General features: G+C 43.7%; 2 protein-coding genes across 2 annotated transcripts; one reads left to right on the top strand and one right to left on the bottom strand.

Moving 5' to 3' along the window:
• Positions 1 to 748: 748 nt before the first annotated feature.
• On the bottom strand, positions 749 to 19,887 carry LOC115384563 (striatin-4-like). Its single transcript, XM_030086822.1, has 18 exons — positions 19,324 to 19,887; positions 11,114 to 11,217; positions 10,864 to 10,940; positions 10,627 to 10,705; positions 10,308 to 10,493; positions 8,982 to 9,159; positions 8,702 to 8,858; positions 8,056 to 8,151; positions 7,548 to 7,666; positions 7,270 to 7,445; positions 7,103 to 7,150; positions 6,884 to 7,005; positions 6,403 to 6,570; positions 6,171 to 6,311; positions 5,976 to 6,074; positions 5,814 to 5,900; positions 5,341 to 5,529; positions 749 to 4,374 (listed from the first exon to the last, which is right to left on the bottom strand). The coding sequence occupies exons 1-17, from the start codon at positions 19,720 to 19,722 to the stop codon at positions 5,360 to 5,362; spliced, it is 2,406 nt and encodes an 801-aa protein (XP_029942682.1). The 5' UTR covers positions 19,723 to 19,887; the 3' UTR covers positions 749 to 4,374; positions 5,341 to 5,359.
• A 1,979-nt stretch (positions 19,888 to 21,866) lies between these two features.
• LOC115384564 (fukutin-related protein-like) lies at positions 21,867 to 24,858 on the top strand. Its single transcript, XM_030086823.1, is given in 3 exon segments — positions 21,867 to 22,147; positions 22,419 to 22,687; positions 22,689 to 24,858. Coding segments are annotated over 2 exon segments (1,596 nt in total). The 5' UTR covers positions 21,867 to 22,147; positions 22,419 to 22,528; the 3' UTR covers positions 24,126 to 24,858.
• The last annotated feature ends 1,008 nt before the right edge of the window (positions 24,859 to 25,866 follow it).

The following is a 25,866-nucleotide window of genomic DNA, read 5'->3' as shown; positions in this document are numbered from 1 at the left end:
CTATTTTATAACACATAAAATCATTTTTAATTATTTTCTATAACAGATAACTAAGTAAGTCACAACCACATCACTTGTATGATAGGTGGTTTCATTTGGTTGTTTTTAAAGAGAAACACGAGACTTTCACAAGTCATTGTTGTGAGTTAATTTCTTTCGCATTTTAAGCAAAGTTCAAAGTTTGAACAAAATCAGATTCTGCGTAAACAGAAGTACTTTCACAAACGAGAAACTGTCACTCGTCTCCTCTCCTGCCCTCCAGACTTCCTCCCAATGTTCAGTCTTTTTTTTTTTTTTTTTTCCAGAACAATTATAAAACCCGTCACTATGTGCAGTTTGAATAAAAACAGTCACGATTCTCATAATTTCTTCTTTTGATCGGTGGAGATGTGGGCCGAAGGGAACATTATTCTTCTCTCTGGTTTAATGCCTGATAAAGTCAGGTGGTATTTCTGATTTGGACCAACAGGAGTTGGTTGATCTGACCTGTCAGAAGAAGGACATGAAGCACCGATGATCCCAAAAAGGCAATCAAAAACAATCCATTGTGTGAACAAGCTGCAGTTGGCGTCGTCCAGGGTTAATACTATGTGACTAATAAAATCTCATCAGCAAAAATAAAATAAGCGTTAATAAACAAAGAAATATTAAATGAAGCAGGAATCTGACTTCCATCAGACACGGCCTGTGGGTCAAGTGTGACCTCGGTTTGTGAATGCGGTGAAACAAAACACACAACTCCCAGTTCACTGTACAAAATTTTCATTTTTTTGTCTTTTCTTCCTTAATGACATACAACAGGGGACCCGTAAACAAAAAAGAGAAAGTCATTTTGATACAAGCTAGAATGCAGTTCAAAAATATATAATAAAACAAAATTAATAAAAAGCAGGTCTCTTATCCCTTGTAGTTAGAGGAAATCGTTTGAATACAGCTTAATATGATGTACAAAATATCACACAGTGATAAATTGCTAATAAAAAAATAAAAACACAAAGAAATGAGAGTCCTTTACCTTGGCCTCTGACTGATAACTGCCTTTTTTTTCTTCTTTTTTTTCCTTTTAACAATTTTATCTTTTTTTAATATTTTTTTTCAATCACCTTACTTTTTTTTTTTTTTTTTTACAACTTTTACATTGCCATTATCGATCACAAGCAAGTCCTATGCCTAGTAAGGAAGAATGATTCACGTATGATACTACAGTATTCTTACATCTTATTAATCGTATTCGTAATCAAAGAAAAGAAATGCAAGAATGAAAACAAGGAAATGATGGACATTTACAGCACATAATGGCAACTCGAGTCATCATTTACAACCTTTATCTCAATTCCTTTCTTCTTCTTTTTTTTTTTTGTTATTTTGATGTGTCTCACTGATTTGTCTACTCACAGAGGGGACACTGTTAGCTCAGAGTAAAAGTATTCACTTCAGATTGTAGAAGAAATACCTGCAAAAAAAAAAAACAAAAAAAAACAAAAACAATATTTCTACACCCTGTGTGTCCACTCCTTTTTAACGATGTAGTGCAACATGGGGCCAAATAGTAGTTCCACGCGACAACGCGGCGCTTCGCCCAGCAGCAGTTCGATAAACGTAGTTGCACCCGGTTCTCCTCTTTGACAAAATTCATGTCAAATCAACAGCAGAGTAACGGCTTGTTTAAATCCACGCGCCAGTCCACCATCCTGTGTGAAAATATATTCATATATACGTAGAGAGAGATAAATTAGGAATACTATAGTGTCCCCAGTGATTAGGAAAAGAGTGTTTTACCTCTATGCTACTTTCATCACGTTGACGTGACCGCTAAGTGTGACCCTGTATCTTGCGAGTAACCAGCTGATTTACCACCATCCTCAAGGATGAAGGTTTTTTTTCTTTAAAAAGTCAAGATTTAGGTGAAATGCTAAGAGGCCACTTCTTTAAACTTCAGCAATCATGGTTTTTTTTGTTTTTTTTCTTGCCTGTATCAAAAAATGTCTTCTCCTCTCTGGATTATGTTCAGTCCAATTGAACCATACCAGATCGGCAAAACAAGGTGCCCAGCTGTGGTGCTCATACTTGAATTGTTCCCAAAGCGTGGCTCTTCGAAGAGAGGAGGCCAGCTTCACATTTGTTTGGCTAATGTGCTACTTGTGCAACTGATGCACATCTTACAAGAAGAGGGAGCCTCGCCTCGACACCGAGGGGAAGGTGAGCTTTTTCTCTAAGCTCCAATAAATAACAACAAACCAGAAACAAGCACCGGCCACAACAAGTGGCGCCATCTTGGAAACAACGATCTCTTGAGCGAGGAAAGACGGAACGCCCTTCAGTCCTGGTGATCCTCACTGTAAAGCATTAACAGCTCTGTACACCCCCACCCCCCCCCCCCCCCCCCCCCCCCCCAACATCCAGCCTGAAATAACTGAGGCCCACGTAATTCACATCCCTGGAATGACAAACATCGACAGTGACGGTTAGGCTTCGAAATGTGACGACAGTTCATGAAATGATCTCAGGATTGAAAGTGATTGAAAGACGGTGATTCACTCGACGCAGGTTTGTGACCCAGTGAACGAGAAAACAAGAGCCTCTCGGAACAGACACATTAAAACAGGTCCCTGATTCTGACTCAAGACTGACGAGGTCTGTCAAAGCACCGGGATTTAACTAGTGCGCAAACACACACACACACACACACACACACCCAAAGACACACTTCTGTACAGTTAAAAAAAAAATGATAGAAGAAGCACCAAATGACACAAATGGTGGCATTTGTAGAGAACGTACAGCCGAGTCTCACGTGGTTCACAACAGAGTATTCCAGAGTGTGGGAGGATTCAAACTACATCACACTGAGTCCTGTGACGGTTCAATTTTACTCTTGTAGGGTTAATTTGAAGCTTTTACTTTAAAATTTTGAATCATTAAAAGATCTACATCTGCAGTTTTGCTCCAAAGCATTTTTTTTCTTTACTTATTCAATCAGTCTCCATTACATTTACAATAAATTCACTTCAAACATGTTTTACTAAAACATTTGTGCGATTCCCTCTCCATTTATATCTAATCACAATTTCTTCAGAAAATCAGGGAGACGATGCATTTTGGAGAGAGAACTCCGCAGCAGATCATGCTCTCTGCAGATTTGGCATTTGGCACAAATTTTTTGCAGGATGTGATTTCTAATACAACCCAAGCAGCTCAGGGTGACTTTTCAGCAGTGGGATTCAACCAGTGAAGCTCTGGATACATCTTCATTTTTTTTTACTTTCACTTCTGCTCAAAAAATAAACCTAAACATTCCTGCTAACCCTAAAAATCCCTCGTGAACTGAAGATCAGGAACACACACCACACTTTAAAAACTACTGCTGCACACAGTGAAACACACCACTCTGTATCTGGTTAAAATGGTGAGACAGCAGCAGTCTGAAGAGTTGAATTAAAATTCAAATCAAAAACCTGCAGATGGGGATCTGATTGTAGAAATGTGTTCATTCATAGTGTACAACAAAGTCTTACACACACATACACACGCACGCGCGCAGAATCACTGGGACGCTGTAATGCTCCGCACAAAACAATGAGACAAAGAGTCGTGGCGACAAAATTAAAGCTATTTGTTCAACACACACGCACGCACACCGGGTTAAACATTCCCCAACCCCAAATACGAACCGCGCACTCTATCTGGAGTCTTTGGAATGTAATACATTGATTCCCACTGCAGAGGCTGCGCCAGATGTTACGTGTCAACATCGGGAAGAGTTACTACTTCAAATCATGCCGACATACTTTTGTTACCACAAGCAATTATCAAAAAAAAAAAAAAAAACAAGATCTAGAAATGACAAATGGAGGTGCGTTTGTGCAGGGTTGATTCTCTCTGTGAAATGCAAGTTTTGTGCCAGAAGCGCGACAAACACACGCACACGCACACGCACACACACACACCCACACACACACACACACACACACGGTGCTTTGTAATAATCATTAGCTGACTCAAAGAAAATATAAAGAGAAAGCATATTGTAGTGTAGAAAAGTGTTACTCCAAACATGATTACTTGAAAACAGAGCAGCCAGGATTTTTAGAGATATAAAAAAGCATTACAAGATGTGATTAGTATTACAAGAAGAAGTCACTGAGGCATCGGAGAACAGTGAGGGGTTGGAGGGAGGCGCAGGGGCGGCGTCCTGTGGCGATGACCCAGCCAGTGGGGTGCAGGACAAGTGTCTGTGGAGGGGGTCTGTTTCTGTGTGTGTGTGTGTGTGTGTGTGTGTGTGTGTGTGTGTGTGTGTGTGTGTGTGTGAGCAGGTAAATACTGTCCACCGCACTCTCCAGTCTCATTTGGCCCAGTTGTGGTGGTCGTCGGACCCTGGAAGAGGACAACAAAGTTAGGAAATAAAGCGTTTGGGAAACCAACTGGTGACTACAGGCTAGTATCAAGGTTGCACTTTGGTGCAGTGGTTTGCCCTTTTGGATAACGTGGGTACAAGTACCCTTCCTGCGTGGAGTTAGCGTGTGTGTGGGTTTACTTCTGGGACTGTTCAAACACGTCTGTTTTGTCATCCATTCTTTGTGGTTGCCTCGGACCTCAGCAATACAAACAGTTTTTAGTGCTGTGGCGCAGAAGTTTTCAAACACTCGAGCCTTTCGGTCAGAGTTTTGCAGGTAAACATGAGGCGGTTTCAAGAACATCAAATTTCGCTCCCAGAATGGCTCTATGCAGTTCAAAATGTATGAACGTGGCGTCGTTCTCATGTAGGAATCCTGAGATCCCGGTCACAATTAAAACAGTATTAGTCGCTGGTGGTGTGTGTATGTTTGTGTGTGCATGACTGTCCAGCTTCCAGCATCCAAGAATGTGGATGAAGCAGGCAATCAAGCCAGACTGCAGAGTAATGTAGTGGATAACACTCTGCCACTGACAGTTTGCCTGAAGTGTGAGTCCAGCTTGGGCTTGGGAGCCTTTCTGTGTTCATTTTGAATGCTCTGAGTGTGTGTGTGTGTGTGTGTGTGTGTGTGTGTGTGTGTGGGCTCTGAGGCTGCTGACTGGTGATTCAAAACTGCCAGTGGGAGTGAATATGAGAGTGTGTGACACACTCTCTCTGGTTTGCCTGTGAGGGACTGGTGGTTCTGCCTTTGCCAACAGACAGCTGGATGGATACAAATCCAGGCCTTCAGGGTTAAAATGATCATCACTCGCACCATAATAAAGGAAACACTCGGTCAGAGCGAGGAACAAAACAACTTGTTGGCTCCTGATGGGCTTTTATTACTGTTCTCAACAGTTCCTTCCCACCCTGAATAAACACGACTTGCTCTTTCTTCGCACTCTCACCAGAATGACGACGCTGGCGTCAGACAAAGATCTTGGCGAGGGCGTCTGCGCCAGCGCTGGCAATGAAGGGCTGGGAGGAGTGGAAGGCCACGTCATGAATGGCCTCATCGTGCTTCTTCCTGTGGGCAGTGATCTCCTGCACGCACGTCCTGTTGTCCAGCATCCATAAGCGCACCGAGCAGTCGTGGCCTGTCAGGGAGGAGCAGGCGCAAACGAAGGCAACGATGTTATGAGAGAGGCAAGAAATGTTTGGATAAAGTGGTTTTACATGAAACCAGAAGTTTATCGTTTGTGTACAAATAAGCATCGAGTCATTTCAAGTATTCTAAAACAGATGTTTGTCTGGTTTTAGAAAAATTCAAAATGTTAAGCTACATGTGAGTGTTGTGTCTCAGCCTTATTTTGTATGTAACAAGTAACACTACATTACAGAACGAATTCGCAGAGACTCAGTAAAGCCAGGTGGTACTCACTGCCAGAGATGAGGTAAGTGCCTTTGGGGTCTGTAGTGAGACAGGTGACCGCATCCAAGTGAGCCACCATGGAGTGAACGACTTTACCTGTCCAAGACACACAGAGCAGACTCATGTATGTGTGTTCCCATCAGATGCAGTTAAAACCCCTCCTGCACATACCTGTCTTGTTGTCTAGGAAACGGATGGTGCGATTCTCATGTGCAGTGATGGACACGGGCTCAGACGGGTGACTGACGACACGATTAATCAGCTCGCTGCCTGCAAACCAAGACAAACAGCCCACTGTCAGCCCAGCCGGCTTCCTCCTGCTCATGTAATTATTTATTTTTAACTTCTTTCGCGTCGGGAGCGTACCATCTTTGGTCTGTGTCTCCAGTGCAGTGACACTCTGCTCTGTGTTGAGGTCGTACAGCAGCGTCTCGCCACCGTCGAACGACACCACCACCTGGTTGGGGTCGGTGGGCACAAAGGCCACAGAGGTGGGAGTTCCATGTTCTGGGCATGAGGGGAGACAATCATCAAGCTGTGGTCTTGGATACGACTGCAAACTGACAGAAAGATGATAGAGAGTCAACTGGAAAACTACCTCTCTCCTTATTGAAGACGGACACGCAGGGAGACGAGTTCTGAGGGTCCCAGATGCGAATGGTGCCGTCCGCCGAGCACGAGGCCAGACGATGGTGAGCAGTGGAGTAGGTCAGACCCCAGACGCTGTCCTCATGTCCTGCGAGCACACTGCTCTCGATGCCAGGGTCTGCATGGAGAACAAATGACAAGATAAAGTGAAGGAAAAAAAAAAACAAAGAAAAAAAAAACATTTACAGCACGATGGCTGAGTATTTGCTGATTCCACTTTCTAGTAAGGAGATCAGGGTGTTTTTCAAGAGAAAATAAGTTCTTCTAACAATAGAAGTTTAGTGTATCTCTAAACTGGCTGCAGGTGAGTTTGTTTTGTCCAGAATACACCCACACTTTCAACAGTGGTCGCTGAAGAAAAGCCCAAGCTTTCTGCAAGTAACTTGAATGAAGGATAAACGAAGAGGCACCCAGAGTATTATGTAACTCACCATAGTTATCATAGGGATCCACATTCAGGTCCGGCATCTTCCAACACCTCACGGTCCCATCCAGACCTCCACTATAGCAGGAATCTCCATCTTCACCCATCGTCAGGGAAAGAACAGCTCCGCTGCACACAGAGTCATATTTCAGTGGAATTCAGTTTTACTGGATATCAGCGAGAGGTGTCTACATGGAAACAGCTGTTCAGGACTAGCTGGACTCACCTGTGTGCTCTGAATGTATAGATGGGCTCGACATCCAGCGCTGCATTCCTGTGGAAGAGCACAGTCTTTACAATATGCTTCATGTGTGACTGCTGGGAGTATCGTGTTGCAAACCGGCACTGTTTAACCGAACGTGTGCCTCGTAGAAGACGGTTATGAGTCCTCACTTTTTCGAGTGCATGGCCTTGTTCAGGTTCCAGAGCTTCAGAGTACCATCCTCAGAGGCCGTGAGCAGCACCGCCTGGCTGGGGTGAAACGTCAAAGCGCGGATGGCGTCAAAGTGGCTTCGTAGTGTGAAACGAGGGTTCCACGTCTTCTTGAATTCTTCTCTGTTGTCCTGCATCTGCCACAGAAACATCAACACGGGGATCTTTTAAGAAACCGCTCAGAATGTGGGCTGAACTACAAACGTGCGCGTTGATCTGAGCAAAAAATACGCAATTACATCCATGGAGAGATCGTTGTCGTTTGCAACAGTGAGATCAGCCAGTTCACCCAGGTTCATGTCGCCTCCTCCCACAGCATCCATGATGAAAACATCAGAGGAGAAGCCCAGAGCACCACCTGCAGGCGGAGGTGGAAAAGCACACCAGTTACCACCGCCCGCCCAGAGACGTCACGACTCTAAAAATACAGGGTGAGATAATTGCAAAATAGAGTGATGCTTCTCAGATAGCCGTGGCAACAGTCCAGTCATAATATTTTCTTACTCCCACACCATGTACCAGAGGAAATGTTGATGTGTAGGAGCAACTTTACAAGTTCTCCCCCACAGAAGCTTTAAAAACCAGAGGAAAGTGAAACACTGTCTAAGATTCAGAATGTGAGCTACAATCATGCGTATTGGACGGGAGTAAAGATGAAAACAGAATATTTCAGAAATTAAATCTGTCTTTCTTTCTTTCTTTTTTTTTTTTTTTTAAATTGGAGCACATTTATGGGGGGAGTCTTACCTTCCCCGGGGCGAGTCTGTCCTGATACGGAGGGGGGCGGGGTAGGTTTAGGGGGGAAGTCCGACATCATGCCTTGTAACTTGTTCCTGCGGTTTTCTGAACCCGGCAAGAGGAGAGAGACACAAAACATCCATCATGCGGAGAGGCGAAGGAAGGAGGAGGAGGCCAAGAGACGGACAGATGAAAGACAAAACGGAGGTGGAGAAATGCAGAGTTCATTCTTTTAAATACTGTAAAAAAGCACTAATGCAACTTTTTCTGAGAAAAAAAAGAAGAAAGAACTTCAGAAAGGTATAAACTTAAGAGTGCAGATATGAATCAGAGAATGAAATATGAACACAGAAAAGGAAAAGGCAGCATGCATAATCCCCTCCGAAATGGCTCTGGAGCACAGAGAAAGTCTATCTACAGACAAAGATGACAGCTACACGGCTCTAAAGAATCACAGACTGACAGCTGGTCAAACAGGACAGAGAGACAGGTGGTTGGCAAAAGAGGTTGGTTTTATTGACAAGAAGAGATGCCGAGACACAATGAGAAGTAAAGGATAAAAAGGTGAGTGAGGGGGCAGGAGAAGACAGATACACTGGTGGCAGTGATTCTGGAAAGTGCTGGTGCTGATGATGTTGCTATGGCAACAGCGTACCTAACTCCCGGCCGTCCCCCGAGATCCGGGCCTCTCCCGCCCCCTCCCCATCCTCCCCCGAGCCCAGGAAGTCAAATTCACTGAGGGCGTCCTCCGAGTCGTCTTCGTCCTCCTCGTCCTCGGGGTCCAGGTCCGTGGTCATCGGTTCCGAGCCCATCTGGACGCGAGAGCAGAGAGCGGAACGTGAGAACAGCGGACATCTGCTGGTGCTTCAGTCCCTGATCCAGAGTTGCCACTGGGTTATCTTTTCCCTAACTGTATTTCCGAGCACAGATCGTACCTTTACGCGGGATTTTTTGCTCTTGCGCGGACCGTCGATGCAGTCGGTCGCCATGCCCTGGAAGTCATCTTCCTCGTCGCTGTCGTCTTCATCATCGTCCTCGCAGCCGTGCAGGAAGGGGATCTTGTCCAGCACAGAGCCGCCCACACGTTCCTTAGAGCTTTCTTTTCCTGCGTTCCTACAAACGGACACATAGTTCATGATATGTTCTCGAAGTGAAACGAAGGAAAACACGATGGAAAACAAAAAACATCCATGTGGAGGGAAGTTTGACACAAACGCTGTGCTTCATTCTGCCATGACTCTTAAAGCACCTCTGTGCACGTTCCTTTAAAAACTCCAACACAACCCTATGACATAAATGTAACTTTTATAAAACTACTTCTTAACTTAGATTTCATTTTCATACAGTAAAACATGCAGAAGCATCACTCCTTTAGAAAAAGAGAAAGTTTTACCTCAAATACACTCAAGCATTACATCACACTATAATTAGATTGTTCATTTTTAAAGAGCAAAAAAACAACAACTGGGAGCTTGTTTACATTATGTAACACAGCCAAGGGGTAAAACCATGCATGTTCGGTCCACATGTGGAACAATTCTTTTCAAATTACAGATAAATCCAAATGCCAACATTTCTCTCTTGTTCTTATTGCTGTAATCTCAGCCGCATCAGAAAGTGCTTTCTAACCTTGGTTTGGGGTTTTTAAGCCACTTACAAAACTCTAACATGAAAAATACTGCATTTCTGAAGGACCTTTCATCATCACTCTTATAAAATGATCTTATATTAAATACAGCCTGGTTACAGGATTGGATGTGGACCAGTTGAAACCTGAGACGGCTCGTTGTAAGAAGCTTTTGTCATGAGGTTTATGGATCAGCACACCGCAATATTTCATCATCCTGTCTGTGATAATCAGATTATGGCATGGTGTGTTAATCGGAGCTTGTTTACACAGGGTGGGACACGGCTAAATGTCAGGGATGTCAATATCTGATAAACAGACGTTTCGCATGTGCCAACAATGGAAAGTTCATCGTCCACATAATTGTATTCAATCAGTAAAACATGCAGATATTTACATATTATTACATATATACTGAAATACAAACCTGTTTTTGTTTTATTTGGCATCGTTTTAACTAATTAGCTGCTCAAAACATTTTACTATGCTGTATGTTATGAAGAAAGAAAAGTCAAAACAATTATATTTTCCCTGATCTTCTTTTTTTTTCTATGCATCTGGATATGCTAGCTATTCATTGTTCCATCCCCATGCAGCTTTTCTGTGTGCAGCGAGTGTCTGCTTCCTCGCTCACCTTTTAATTTGTTCCTCTATTTGTCGGACGAGCAGAGACTCTCCTCCTGCCCGCGGCTCGGGCTCTGGACAGCTTTCGCTGGGCGGCGGGCCGTTGGCCTCGGGGCTGCTCCGCCCCAGCAGAGAGCGCACGCGCTTAGAGCGCATGTCCAAGATGGTGTCTGTGTAACCCACCTCCTCAAGGTATCTACGTTCACAGAGAAAAGAACAAACACACACACCATCACTTATGTAATTTCAGCCCACTCGTCTAGATCACAAGTGTACCAACAATAACAGACATTAGTACGGCGCTGAGATAAAGGGGTCAGAGGCCTTACTTGCGTAGTAGCTGACGTCCCTCCTTCCAGGACATCTGATTGGCTGGTTCAGAGTCTGACTCAGCCGGCCCATTGGGAACTACAGAAAATAGATTGTTCAATCGTGGTGCAACAACGAGGCATGGCAAGAAAAGCAGAAACTGAGCTGAAAGTGCAATAAAGGATGCACGCAACAACGACAGCTGAGCTCGGCGCACTGTTTCCAAACGGCGGAGAGGAGTTTAGAGTCAAACGTACGTTGCTCGGCCTCCGTCTCTGGCTTCTTGTCACCCTGGCTCGGGTCATTTCCCGTCTTCAGCTTCTGGTGCTTCGCTCTGCAACCCCACAAAGGCCCACATGAGGGCAACGTTATGAGTAAAGGCAGCTAAATCTTTTACAAGCAAGTCACTAAGCCTGAAGCATGCAAATGACTGGGACCGGCTGAACGAGGAGCAGGCATCGAGAGAGAGAGAGAGAGGGAGGGGGACTTTCCGAGCCGGCGTCATACCTCTCCTGTTTGAGGGCGTACTCCAGCATTTTGATCCGCCTCACCAGGTCTTGTTTCATGTTCTCCTGCCCTTTCCTCTCGCCCTGCAGGAACGCCACCTGGGCCTGAAACACACACATACACAGGATGTCAATGAGCAAACAATGTACCTTCTGAACGGGACAGAAACGTCACAAGCTCTCACACAGGCAAACATGAACATCCAAAACAAAATTCTGCCTGACACGACTGCTGTAACGGAAGCGAAGTTGATTGCAAAAAATGCAGCAGGCTCAATTAAGCAAAGAAAGGAGAGGGTTTGATATCCTAACATGACAAGCATAACAAAGCTGACTTCTGAAAACCCCGGGAGTAAGTAGAGGGTTGGGGAAGAGGGCTCTTATTTTTAACTTTTTCTAACCAAGGCCACAGTCTGCATCTGCAGGAGAGGGAAAACAAGACACGGCCCGGCCAGATTCAAACGCTCTTTTAAGACACATCCTTCCTTCATGTGCTTCCTCCCTGGTTTCCCGGCTGTTTCCTTCCTCCTTGCTGATTAAATTCTTACCTTGAGGAAAGTGATGCTCGCTGACTGTTCTTGCCATTTGTCAGAGAAAAGAGAGTAGAAAGGCACATGGCAACACTGCCAAACTCTCAGTGATCATAATACAAAAGTATCGGAGGGAAAAAGTGCAGCAGGTACAGGAAAGAGCAGTAATGATTTGAAAAAGATCATTCCTGAATGGTGTGCACAAGGTGACAGTGTGTATAAAGAAAACCGGAAAACTTAAAGAAAAAAAAAAAAAAACACATTTGATGAAAGAAATGTTGCATTGCACAATCAAGCAGATGGACATTAATTAGATTACCATAACTTAAGTATGGAACAAGTTCAACATAAGAAAAACTCCGGTTGAATGCCAGGTTATCCATGAATACACTAATTGATTGTCATAAGATAGGAATCTATTCCATTTGTGTGTTGAAAACTGTAGCTTTATCCGGCACGCTCCGATAATGCTACCAAAAGCCGTTAAGTACTGAGCTTAGAGTTCATCTTAGTTCTGAGTTTCAGCACTGAAGTCCTTTGAACCTGGTTTTCTGATTCAGTTGAGAAGTGTTACACCTTTAAAAACTAGCAAATCATTGCACCTTCTACCACAGTCTTGGCTCATTTCCACAACAGGATAACAGAGAAAACAGGGTCCGAACCTGTGTGTCCCACACAGTCAGGACGATACTCCACCAGGTCTGACTATAAACGATGACCGTTTATTTGGCGGCTCTCTTATCTATATTTATCATGGCTGATTTATGATAAAACTTTAAAAAGGCCCAGTGGAAACAACGGTGACTTCTGGAGTGAGGTAAAGCGGTCTAATCCATTAAGCTTTAAATTCAGGTGATTGTAAAACAATGGCTTTCTCTTGCTTTCTCTCCCTCTTTGTGCCCAGTGGTGCTGAAGCATTATTATTACATCTTGTTTCACAGCCCATTTCTCCTCTGTACGCCCGGCCTGAGCTCCCACACGCACACCAAGCTCTGGAAAACTAGAACAGTCTAAAAACGCCATCTCATGGGGCAGATTCTTGGTCTGTTTGAGAGGGAAGTCGATCTCAGAGGAAGGTGCGCACGCACACACGCGCGCGCACACACACACAAAAGACACGCAGACTGTCATGTAACCAGCGAGAAGGGCTAGAGGAACATGGGATTATCTGCCAAGCAAACCTTACCGCTGCTGAGTAATCCTGATTAATGCAATGTGATTTCATATGCTTATCTGGGAGTTTTTGGAGAGGACTGTCACAACTAGCGTGTTACTCTGCAGGCCAGATCTCAGAGATTCTCAAAAATAAAGACGGCTGTGTGGTTTATACTCGGCCTGATCCTGAAGAACCAGGTCAGCTCTCGACAATTACCTAAGGTCTTTTATATAAAGCAGAGTAAATGTGTTCCTTCAAAATATCAGGAAGACTGGTGAAACACAAAAACTGCTTAGCCATGCATGAACTGTTATGTAATACTGTATCATTTGCTGTGGTTGCGTGGTTTACTGAAGCAGCCAACACAGGATTAGCTGCAAGCAGATAGTGATCGGAGGATTTGCAATAAGAAACAAAGGAGCGATTGTGCTTCTGTTGTGTTTTCTAATAAGGGTCTATTTGTAGTTTTCACACAAGCCAAAGTTGTTGTCCCAGCGTGACATAATCTGACATAAAGCATAATAAAACACGAGCGAGCTCAGCTGCTGTGATAACTGGGCAGCGTCGCGGTGTGGGAGGTTTACATATCAGAGGACAGCTCGCACATTGTGCACTGGGAACTAAAAATGGCTGAACGCAGATGGAAGACCACTCGAGAGTGGAGAAATGCATCCCAGCTGGCCTTGATATTACATCTTCAAACCTCAACACAGAGAGGCTTTCTCGAAATAAAATGAGATTTTCAAGCTTAACTGTACGTGCGGTGTCATGACAGTCACAACTCTTGCATGACATCCGTGTAAAGCACAGGTAATCACATTAGCGCAACTGAAATTGTTTTTACAGTCACGCTAACACGCCCAGATACTGCATCAAAGTTGATCTACTCTGATATATTTCAGAAGATTTAGACGAGATTGGGAAGCAATGTTTTCTGTAAATTCATTAGAGGTCAGTGCCGAATCCCGATCCAGACGTTCGACATGTAAAAAGGGAAAAAGGAACTGGAAATATCCCAAAACTGATACGTTGAAGGAGTGTGCATCACCACCTATCATCATGGAGGCAGCATCGTTTTAACTTGCATATGTAACAAAAACAATAATGCAGTGAATTTTTTAAAAGATTCTATGAAAACCTTTAAAAAAAAATGCTGCATGGCGGTGCAGTGGATAGCTTATCTGCCTCAAAGCAAGAGGAGACCCTGTTTGATTCTCGAGATGTTCATGAGGATTAATTCATCCGACAAACCGACTGGCCTGAAAAAGCAGATTTCTCAGACAAAACATTCAGGTTCAACATATTGCAGTGACTTCCTCAACTCTTTACCTCCAACAAAGTGAGGCAGACGCAGGCTTTGTTTAATCTTTGGATCACGCCGTCTCTGGGCAAATAACACCAGCACTGCCAGAAGCAGCAGCTGTCCTTTCATGCAGGTTAATATCTAAATGCTTAAAATGAGTGGTGATATGCCATTTTTTCTGAAACACAGTATAAAAGTTGCTTTATTTTAATTCTGTGACAAAAGTAGTGATGTAACTGGAGCACTGCCATGTGGAGGGCGCTGCTGTGTGACCCTGACTAGTGGTGGGCGGCCGCATGATAGTTCAGCAATGACTTATGCAAAAAAAAAAAAAAAAAAAAAAACACTAATTGTTTAATAGACTAAAATTTGTGGAGCCGACTGGAAAGGGGCGCACATTTAATTGCTCAGCCTACTAACTGCACTCATCCCTGTTAGATTACAGGATTTGGAGTGTGTGGTTTTCACCAAAAAACAAAAAAATTAGGTTGATGGGTGAGAGAGAGAGAGTGTCTCTGTGTCCATGCAACTGCAACTGTCCTTTGAATAATGTCATCTGTAATCACCTCAATCCCCACCGCAACCTTCCGCTGAATGTTTTTTTATATCTCAAGTTGGGGAAAAAAAATCTGTTACTAAATGATTTAAATCAGTGAAATCATTTCATTCATTTCACAACCTTTATTTCCACGTGTTTGTCCTCCGACTCATACACACACGAGCTCCAACCTGCCCTGACACACACACACACACACACACACACGCATCCGTCTCCCACCCCCTTCTACACTGTCTCATATTGTACTCAGACAGGTTCCTACTAGTGCTCAGAACGGAAAAAAAATCCCTGACAGTGCAAAGCTGCCCACAGACAGGGCAGCGGGTGTACACAAACACACACACACCCAAATATTCCAGAGTCAACAAATGCAGATTGTAAAGACAGCCTTTTCCTGATACGTACAGGGGAACCAAAACAGACGGATTAGGATGTCAAAGAGCTTATTGCTGGATGCCATCTATGACTTACCGACTCGTTCTTTAGCTCTGACCGTATTTTGCCTACTCTAGCATTTCTCTCTGAAACGGCAGTGTTCAGTATGATATTGAAATGAGATTTAAAAAAAGAACAAAGAGTATCAAGTTGGTAAAAACAAGCTGTAAAGCATCTGAAAAAAAAAATTATGATTTCAAAAACAAATCCCACTTCTTTTTTTATATATAGGCTATGAAATGAGGAGAGGCCTCATTCGTACAGTTTTTAGCGTTCACCAGTCTCTTGTTTTTCTGTCCCTGCTTTAGCCTGGGACATGCTTGTTTTTGCTCATGCATGGGATCTGGGCCAGCAAACATGAGACAAGGCAGCCCATTCATCAGCTGTTGAAGGTGTTTTTCAAGAGAGACAGACACTCAAAATCAGCACAAAAAGTTGTTGAGACAATTGCAATAGTTTCGGAACAGCAGTTCAAAATGAATCATTATCTTTTAAATGAGAGCAAAATCAGTCCCAAGTCAATGAGCCTTGTTTGATAATTAACAAGGGAGATTTTTTTTGTTGATATTATGTTGGCAAAACCACAAGCTGTGCCTTTTCATCTTTCTTTCCTGAGGATGGGTTTTCCTCCAAGTGGCCTAATGTTGCTAACCTTTCCAGAGTTTGCTCGGACACGGAGAGTGGACAGATTCCTCCTGTTCTGTCAGTCCATCTCCAACATCTGGAGAACAAGGTCAAGGACAGATTTCCTCCTGAACCAGCCACCCTCCATCTTTTCATCCCTACATCCCCATGAGAGACTCCGTGGTCAAACAAGTAGAGCGACGAACTTTTCTGGGACATTTCTATTGTGATGGGAGTGTGATGGAGGGGAGCACTGACGGCACCAGCGCAGCAGGAGAGAAACCTCATAAAACGTTGGGCTTCCTGCCCAGGTTTGACTTAAAGCTACTCAACAAGAAAATGTTGCATCTCATGAGTGTCTTTAAATAAATAAATTAATTAAATAACTAGATTCTGTTGGGGAAGCTTGAAAAGAGTAGTGCATGCAGTCTACATCTCATTTATCACAGGAGGGGAAACGTGTGTGCGCTGGACCATGTCGGGTAATTATACAATACACATGGACGTCATGTGTGTGTCATGGCTGCAAGCATAGAGCTTTTAATTAGAGATGTGTACCCAAGGGCCCCGAGGCCCACAATCAACCGGAAGTGATGTCAACTGGGTCACCAGTAATCTATTCTACGCCAACTACTGACACTGTTAATGAAATTAAATAGCGGTAGAACATTGCGGGTAGAGGCCTGCCCTTTTCTCTGTAATATAATTTGAGTAGTGACTCAGTTCGATATCGAAGGCGCAGTCAATCGGTCTGTTAAAGTATAATGAAGATAAGACGTTACAACAGACTTGCTCAGACACAGTCAGGAAGAGCTGCGTATACTAAAGCAGAATGTCGCTCTTTTTCTGTCCCTGACCAGCACGGAATGAGAAACGGCTGAGAAAATCAGTTAAGTGGAAATTTATGTACGTTCAAAATGCTTTAATTCTGAAGGGCAGCTTTATTTTTTGAGGGTACGTAGCTCATATTTTGAGAAATGGTTTACTCACCTGCAGTGCTAAGACACTACAACTTGAATCACCAATTTCGAACAGACCTGACAGATGTGGGAAGATTATCTGATTAAAAACATGCTATATTTCATTTATGAACCCTTTATAGGGCTTACTATGTCAACAACAACATAAGTTAAAAGGAAGTGGATAAACAACATTGTATGACACATTTATCCAATCAAATCTGTTGGAAAGCTGTGAAACTAATAAAAATCGCAAATTTGATGATTAAATCATTTTAAATTCAAAACTACTAAATAGTTTTAACATCATGTTGTGGCACTGCCCCACAATAATTTATGTATCCTAAATGTTTAGAACAATATACTGGCTTGGACTGTGCGATTGTCATTATCTTACTGTTGTTACTTTGGAATAAATGTGTACATTACCAAATACAGTCCCCTTCCCACAAAACAGCCAATAAGACATAAACTCATATTGTGCAGAACTGAGTAGACCTCATGGCTCCGCTCTCAACAGTAGCTGCCCTCTCGGCATCGATTGCCCACCCCTGCACTAAAGCTTGATTTGATAGAAGACGGTGGAAAAAGCCTCTCATGCCGCCACTGAAGGACAGAGGCATTAACCCAGAGCCACCTGTCCTCTGAGCTGCTGTCCCATGTCCGAGGCGGGACGCCCCACCTGGCCCAGAGCGGGGAGGGCCCTCATTCCTGGCCTGTCAGTGGAGACGCAACACCACAGGTGGCCATTCACACCAACAACAAACCCAGAGGGGCGGAACATGTGCTACAGTTTCACAGAGCCACACAAAGACATCAACGTTGTGACACAAAGTCACACTGCTGCAATACGATACTGTTAATTTCCTGTTGGTGATGGTTTGAGCACTCTCCAAAATATATTCTCTTACATGTACCTAATTTAGGACTAGTACACAAAGTCCACAAAAAGTCATGTTCGCACACTATGTAAGCAAACTACATGGATTTATGAACTGTGCAGCTTTAACTGCACAGAATACAACCAGAGGGCACGATCACTGGCATGCTGAGAGCTCTGCCAGCATGCTGGCAATAAAAGCCAGGAGCCTGTGGCCTGTGGGTGTCAAAATGTAAGCTAGGTCAACTCCTCAGCCTGGCACTCCAGTGATTCTGTCTTTCAGCACAGGACAGGGTGCTAATTGTACCCGTGAAACCACACCATGTGCAGCAAATACACGCATATTACCGAAGTTCCATACCAAGCGCTAATGGCATGTCGAACATGCAACAGTCTGCTTCTGACCTCCATCCCCGATTCAACCCATGACTATCAACACAGCAAGTAGAGTCACTTTGTTATTGCTCATCCATATTTTATCAATCTCCTATTTATAACTACATACATTTGAGTTGGGGGCAAAGTGAGAGCGTGAGTGACAGAAGGGGGGCACGGATATGTTTTTACTGCTGGTTTACAGAGTTCATGAACTACAGAGACAGAGTTCATCTAAATCACAAGCAAACTGTGGTGATAGGAGGAAATCCAAATATGGGTTTGGGAATGAAAATATGATCTACTTGAGATGTGGAACAACATGTCATGTCCGTGGGTGAATGTTTTTCTAACCTTTCCAATCCTGGAACAATCCGACCACTATCTCCCATCAGCTCAGTTCTTTTTTAGAAACAATACTCATCAAACTACATTTCACATATACTTCGTTTCAAGTAAGAATGCTCCACATGCCTTTTGATGGCTACTTTTGTCAAACACAGTGACTTTAAAAGGAAGGCACAGCTGTGCAACACTGATATCATCTTTTTAACAACAGCAGAACAACCACAGATCACTGGATAGGTTCCTGTGGGACACGAAGAACCAGATATCTCAACAAACTGTTTGCACAGGAAAGCCATAACAGAGCCTATCTTCAACAGACTGGTGTCCTCGGGTGTCCTTGATGAGTACCTGTGCAAACACAGCTGTTTTTCAAAAATTGGGATACTTTGGTAAAGTTAATCCCCCTATTGCTAAACATCCACTTAAACTCACATAAATTCATTTTTCTTTTTTTCCCCTCAAAATTTCAGTCATGAGCTCAATAATACAGGGTATTAAAAACAATATATAAAAGTGTATATTTTGTGTGTTTTTTTAATCTTAGAACAAAGCTTAAGTTTCTATGTTATGAATGTATAAATAAGTGGTATGTCCTCAATTTTGGAGATGCACGGGGTCAGAGTAGTCACACAGTTTATTTGCCTTTTTCTTACATGAAGATTAGTTTGGCTGCTGTTGTAATCTGATGAGTCTGATTTGGTGGTCTATAAATCAGTGTGAATGACATGCATCTGATCTGATGGGGATTAGAAGGACATGGAGTATTCTCTAAAGTATAAAAGACGATACCGTATGAGGTTTTTTTTCCTTTGGAAGAAGGGGTTGTTCAGCACCTATAAGTCACCCAGTAGTGTATTGTGACTTGTGTGTACATGATAAAGCGTCCCGGTGTGATGTTAGCCCATTAGCATTTTGTCGCCCTGGAAGTGGCCGACTAACCGGGATTGAACACCCTGACAAAGCCACACTCCGGGAGCTCCTCCAGCAGCCTTCCCCAGCCCTTATCCGCCGTCGCTGCAGGTTAAACGGTGAATACATTTACCCTGAGTTCGTCTCTCTCTGCCTCCCAGCGGTATTTCTCGGCCTGGAAGCGTCCCCACTCGTACTGGATGAAGTGCAGGATCCCGGGAAGCGTCATACCCGAGTCCCCGTCCTGCTGCAGCTCCCGCGGCTGCAGCGGTCCGGGGACGGCCCCGACTCCTGGTCCTCCGGGTCCTGCTCCTCCCGCTAGTACTACTCCTCCTCCGCCTCCTCCTCCTCCACCACCTCCTCCACCTCCTCCGCCTCCTCCTCCTACCGCCGCCGCTGCCATCGCCCCGGTCGCCGCGGCTGATGTCGCCTGGCCCGGTGCTGCTTTGGGCCCGTTTGGGTTGCGCCCCGCTCCGCAGCTGCCGCCTCCGGAGTTCGGGTTTGGTCCTCCGCCGGGTCTGTCCGCCTCCATTTTACCCGTTTAGCCTTTCGCCAGATTAAGGAGGTGGAAACAGGCCGAGTGGGCTCACAGAAATCAGGGAAAACAGCCAACCCCGTACCCTTTTCCAGCCCAGGAGCTCTCCACTACAGACTACCCTCCTTTCTTCCTTCTCACACGCACGGAGCAGAATTACTATTCAGTGGGTAAAATACTACACTTCCGCTGCTTCCCCTCCACCGTAAAACCACAGCTCGCCACATCTGCAACGCCGCGGCCGGCTGAGCCACGAAACACAAAAAAATCCTTACTTTTACAACAGAATAATAACTGCATATGGAGATATTAAATGTGCTTTACTGGGGGAAAACTGTTAACGTTCCATCCACGACTTTTGTTGTTTTACATCCGGGATTTGTTTCCTCCTTCTGGTGTTTGCTGGGAAAGTCGGGAGAGGATGACAAATAAAGAGCCCCGTTTTATGTAATGCACAGCCCGTACACCGCCAGGGGAGGGCACTTCCTGCCATATTGTGAGCCGGGATGAGTTTTGAGGATCGTCAAGTCAGCTTTAAACATCCATCACTTCTCTTCCCTTTATAACACATTTTAAACCCACAATGAAATCCCACCATATCTGAAATGCAGGGTAAAGTCTCTTAAATCTGAAAAATCTTGGAAACAATTGTTTCAGAAACAAATCTGGTCACTTCTGGGCTGCATGGTGGAGCAGTTGCTAGTGCTCTCGCCTCACAGTGAGAATGTCATAGGTCTAAATACCAACTAGACCTTTCTGTGTGGAGATTGCATGTATGAGCTCCCCACAACCGTGCACTGGATTTAGGCTTCTAGAATGTGGATTTTATTACCTCTTCTTCTCAGTCTTTGGGTTTCATCTCTTAGAAGAAACACTCCATCCCCCTTTCCTATCCACTGTTAAATTTCTACCCAGATGTCCTCTTTCATGGCGACTATCCAATTTAGAACATTTTAGATCCTATCTGACTGACTGAAAGGGTAAGCACCCGTGTTGGGCAAGTTATTTTCAAAAAGTAATTAGTTATAGTTGCTTCTTCAAAAAAGTAACAAGAGTTAGTAACTGAGTAAGAATATTTTAAAAATAACTAATTACTAAGCAAAGTAACTATTCCATTATTGGAAAAAAATGTGTTGAAATATGTCAAATAATTTGGGTTCCCTTTTTGTGAAATTGTAAGATGCTTGTTCAATTGTTAATTATAAAAGTGAATATATATATGATTAATAAAATAAATGGACACTTGAAAGAATAAATTACAAACAGAAAATGTTACATTAATCTAAACTATTCATATTTTGGCATGTGATAATATGAGACTAGACAACAATCAAATTTGATTCGTAACCAAAGAAAAACTTTAATTTGGAAAAGAATAATAAAACACAACAGATGTAAGTCAATAGATGTCTGTATTTCCATTTAAAAGCTGCCTCTCTATGGCTGTATCTCTGTCATGTCGTGTGACACACTATGTGCCATACTCCTACTTTTTATATGATGACATAATTTAGAAATTTCCCGACTGACTGTTTTGAATTATGTCATCATCTAATGTCACCTGCAGTTATGCAAATTAGATGATGATGTCATTTAGAACTTTCCTGACTGAGAAGTTGGAAACAATGTATCGATTTTAAAGCAACATTGTTTTTTTTTTGTAACAGAATCAAGTGCACCATATTATATTTAATTATCAAGCATTGATTGTAAATAATTTCCTTATTTCACAATGTGCACTTTCATTTAAGTTATTATGACATTGTAATGTGCATAACTGAATTCACTGTTCAATTCGGCTTTGTTTATATAGTACAACACATTAATTTCTAAGTACTTTTACGGAAACCCAACACGTTCCACATGAGCAAGCATAAGCAACTGTAGAAATGAAAAACTATTTTAGAAGGAAAAATCCTTCCATTTTGAAAAAATAATAAGAATAATAATAATAATGAATTTTATTTATCATGCACTTTACATTTGTAAAAAAAATCTCAAAGTGCTAAAATCGAGCTTTCATCCTGAAGGAGTCAAACCGGAAGTGTGTCTGCAGTAACGAACACCTTCACCGTGGTAGCTCCATGCTAACTCTGTGCTCCTGATTTCTGGGCGATATTCGTGATAATCTGCGTGTTGGTTGGATATTCTGATCGCCAGTGAATTGCGTGACATAAGAAACGTATTTCCCACCCGAACCACACTAATAACCTGTAACAATGCGGGTGAATATGTTTGTTTACTCTTGCCGATTAAGCCAGGTGTGCAGCAGTGCTAGCAGAGCTGGCTGAAACAGCCCATGGCATCCACATGAAGCTGGAGGAACATGGTCAAATGATTTAACGCTGCTTCTCGTGGTATAGTTGGACGGCATGGATCCTGCATTCCTCTTCAAAAATAACAAATTTGCATTCAAATTAAGGTGAGTTATGTTCCAGTTTACAAGTCTGCTTTTTTATTGATTTGCAATTCAGCTTACCATGCATAATTTATTGCTGCTAACGCTGTTGTACTAATACACATGAAGTAGCTGCTTAAATAAATCAGTAACTGTATGATATATCACTGTGAAGTGATATGTTATTGTCTTATATAGTGAAGAAAACCCTTAAATCGGTTTATTTTCTTTTCAACCTTTGCTGTATTTGGTGCAAAATGCAGATGTGGTGATAATATTTTCTTCTAATTTACAGGCTGTTTCTATATTTCTGACACGGATGGGGACCCAAGCACCATCGGTGGATTTCCTGAATAAAACCTAAATTCTTCTCCTGAGAGGAACTGCAAGCAAACATTAGCTGCCATGCGTATCAGTTTCTGCCAGGCCCTGTTAACTGGTGCCATCATCCTCAACCTCCTCATCCTTTACTATGTGTCCCGGGCCCAGCAGCAAATGATGGACAAGAGGAAAGAGCTTGGGAGGGGCACTCGGAAGGCTTCCCTCCCAGCCTCCAGTCTTGGGGGGGGGCTTGGGAGTACTCATAGGAGCTGGTGATCCCGGGGTGGGTGGAGTCGAAGGGCACAGTCGGACCCCGCGTGTGACGGTTCTTCTTCGGGAGTTTGAAAACTTTGAGAATTACGTCGGGGACGTGGCGAATTCCTTCCTGCGGCAGAGACCTGAGCTTCCCTTCCTGGCTGTGTCTGACACGTCTCCATACCCTCCGCTGGTGCTTCCGGATGGGGCTCGGCTCTTGGTACTCTCTCCCAGTCCGGACCAGCCGCCGCAAGCACACAGGCCGGAGTTTCATGTCCAGACAGAGTTTGTGCTGCTGGTTCCTGATGGCGTGGAGCTGGAGCAACCCCGGGCTGTCGAGCGGCTGATCAGGGAGTTGGAAGGAGAGGGCGGGGGTCCTGTGAGGCTCGTGGCTGCTCCCGTGCTCGCCCGGTCTGCTGTGCAGTGTCTTCATCTGCGGGTGAACCTCAGAGAGTGGACAGCCACCTACTCCCCTGCTGCTTCTGGAAGCAGCGGGAGTGTTTGCACAGCTCTCCAGGGCGATGCCGTCGTCCTCATCCGCACTGAGGACCTGTTTAACCTCTCTGTTTCTCTGGGGCGACCGCTCTTCTCCTCGCTTTTCGTTCAGACCGCCTTGAGAGGCTGGAAGGTCAAGCTGCTGGAGAGCCCCTGTTTCTCCGCAAACCATCGGCCACTCTTCAGTTCAGCCCACAACCAGTGGAAAGCCGACACCCGCCTGAAGGAGGCCACGGGACAGCTCATGAGGAGCTTTGGTCTGAGGCGCCTCATGCTCCCTGAAGGGAAGGAGCAGTGGTACGGCTGCAGCAAGGAGACGCCTCGCTGCTTCGGCACCGTGCACGATGACACTCCAGACTATCTGTATCTGGACCGCTGGACACCTCCGTGCTGTCTGCGAGCTCTCAGAGAAACCACCAAATACGTTGTCAATATTTTGGAGAGCTCGGGTGTTCGCTACTGGCTGGAGGGCGGCACCCTGTTGGGCGCCGTTCGCCATCAGGACATCATCCCCTGGGATTACGATGTGGATCTGGGTATCTATCTGGAGGACATACCCAACTGTGACCACCTGAAGAACCTGGACTCGGGCTCTCTGGTGGATGCTAATGGCTACGTGTGGGAGCGCGCAGTGGAGGGAGACTTTTACAGGGTCCAGTACAGCGAAGCCAACCACCTGCACGTGGACCTGTGGCCGTTCTACTCGCGCAACGGCGTCATGACCAAAGACACGTGGACCGAGCACAAACAAGACACCGAGTTCCCCGAACACTTCCTGCAGCCACTGGTGCCCATGACCTTCGCTGGCATCACAGCGTACGGCCCCAACAACCATAGAGCCTTCCTGGAACTGAAGTTTGGAGAGGGGGTGATTGAAAACCCCCAGTACCCCAACCCTGCCAAAAAGAGACTGGACAGGAGCAAATTATAGGTGGTAGAGGAAGGTTCAAGGCTCCTTTTTTTTTTTTTTTTTTTTTTGAACATTTGAACTCAGAACACCAGGCCTCATTGTTCTCGATAGCCAGAACAATAACATGGTACCAAACCACATGCTTTTGCCGTTACTTCCTTTATTGTAGCTAACAACAGCGTATTTATTTCTTGAACAAGTGGTGAGAGTGACAGAAAGAGTGTACAAAAGTCTGGTACACTGTTTTAGTATAAATTTTACAAAATATTACTCCTGAAAGTTTGATAATTATTTAAAAAAAAATCCTTTTTCCAAAGCAGGATTGAAGGTATTGTGTGGAATTATCCGTGTGAAATAAGTGGCATTGTCCTAAAAATGTATTTATGTTTTCTAACTGTATTGCCTTGTATTGCACTTTTTCAGTTTTGCACATTTTTTTGAACGAATGTTTGCGTTTTAATGCCTTTCTGTACCAGACAACTGTAAAGTGGCGAGAATGTTCTCATGTGATTTGTTAAGCACACTGTCATTCATCCTTATCAGGATGAGAGATTACCCTATCAGACCTCAGTATTCAAATTAAACTGAACATTTTAATTGTGTAACATATGAGCACACATGTATTTATGAAAACAGAACTTTTGTTCTGTATACTATTAAGAAAAAGAATTAAAAGAGTTATAGATTAAAACAACCACTGTAACCACAGTCTATGTCGCATTGTTTTATGTGTGAAATATGAGTGTCGCTCCATTTCCTGTCTGAGTAAAATAAATACATTTTAACAGTTTATGTCTTAATATAATTATTATTTTCATTGTTGGTTGAACCGGTTCTCTCCTATTCCGAAGGTTGCAAGCTCAGTACCGAAGTGTCCTTGAGCAAGACACTGATTTCCAAATAGATGGACTGAGTACATTTAATGACAGCTGGTGAATGTGACTGACAGATACCCATTCAGAGGATTGTGGGCATTGCTGAGTGTAGTTTATGTGTTCTCTGTATGCGTCCGTGGGTTTCTTCGTACAGTCTAAAAGCATGTTGCTGCCTGTTCAAGCATGTATAGGTATGACTGTCCTCCCACGGAGAGCCCTGACTTCACCTCATGTGTGCTCAGCTTTGCCTTCAAGACGAATGTCTTTTGTTGTATCCTCATCAATAGTTGTGAGTCTATGTTGGGTGGAGCCTGCCTGAACGTCTGTGAAGCTGATCCCTCCAGAGAAGGTGACTGTAACAGTCTACATTGCTACGAGAATTACTAACGGTAATACTGATTTTTATACAAGAAGTACAAAGACACGTTCACTCAGGGATCATCCAGCCTTCCAAACGTAAGAGTTACTTCAACAGTTAACGTGTGGAGAAGCAGATAATGTGATATGGCTGGTGTGATCATTAACAGAAATACAGTAAACAAATACTGTAAATGCTCAGATGTACAAAGAGGTTCAGACAGTTATTAACAATGAATTATTGTATAAAAGAGTGAATATGCAACGATTTAATTCTGTTGATATCAATTTGTTTCAACATTTTAAAGTCAGTTCATAATTGATTTTTTTTTTGTGACTATAGTTCTTGATATATTAAAAAAAAAACTAACAGATTTTCTTTATTCTTTTTTACAATTTTCTCAAATGAAGATCTTTAGTGCAGATGATCCCTTTGGTCATTTTCAATAACTCCCTGTGAGCTCCTCTCACAGTCTTCCCCACAGGAGCCACATTGGCCACCACAATGAAAATGATCATTTCCCCCATAA

This window comes from Salarias fasciatus, unplaced genomic scaffold (genome assembly GCF_902148845.1).
Source record: "Salarias fasciatus unplaced genomic scaffold, fSalaFa1.1, whole genome shotgun sequence".
Lineage (NCBI taxonomy): Eukaryota > Metazoa > Chordata > Actinopteri > Blenniiformes > Blenniidae > Salarias > Salarias fasciatus.
Note: the sequence above shows the minus strand (reverse complement) of the source record. Positions and strands in the feature narration are given on the sequence as shown.

Excerpts from the sequence above, each read along its gene's own strand:
- LOC115384563 (XM_030086822.1), bottom strand. The coding sequence starts at position 19,722 with ATGGAGGCGGACAGACCCGGCGGAGGACCAAACCCGAACTCCGGAGGC. Across the intron at positions 6,075-6,170 it reads GGAGACACAGACCAAAGATG|GCAGCGAGCTGATTAATCGT; the intron begins GTACGCTCCCGA and ends CTTGGTTTGCAG. Across the intron at positions 5,530-5,813 it reads CACTTACCTCATCTCTGGCA|GCCACGACTGCTCGGTGCGC; the intron begins GTGAGTACCACC and ends CCTCCCTGACAG.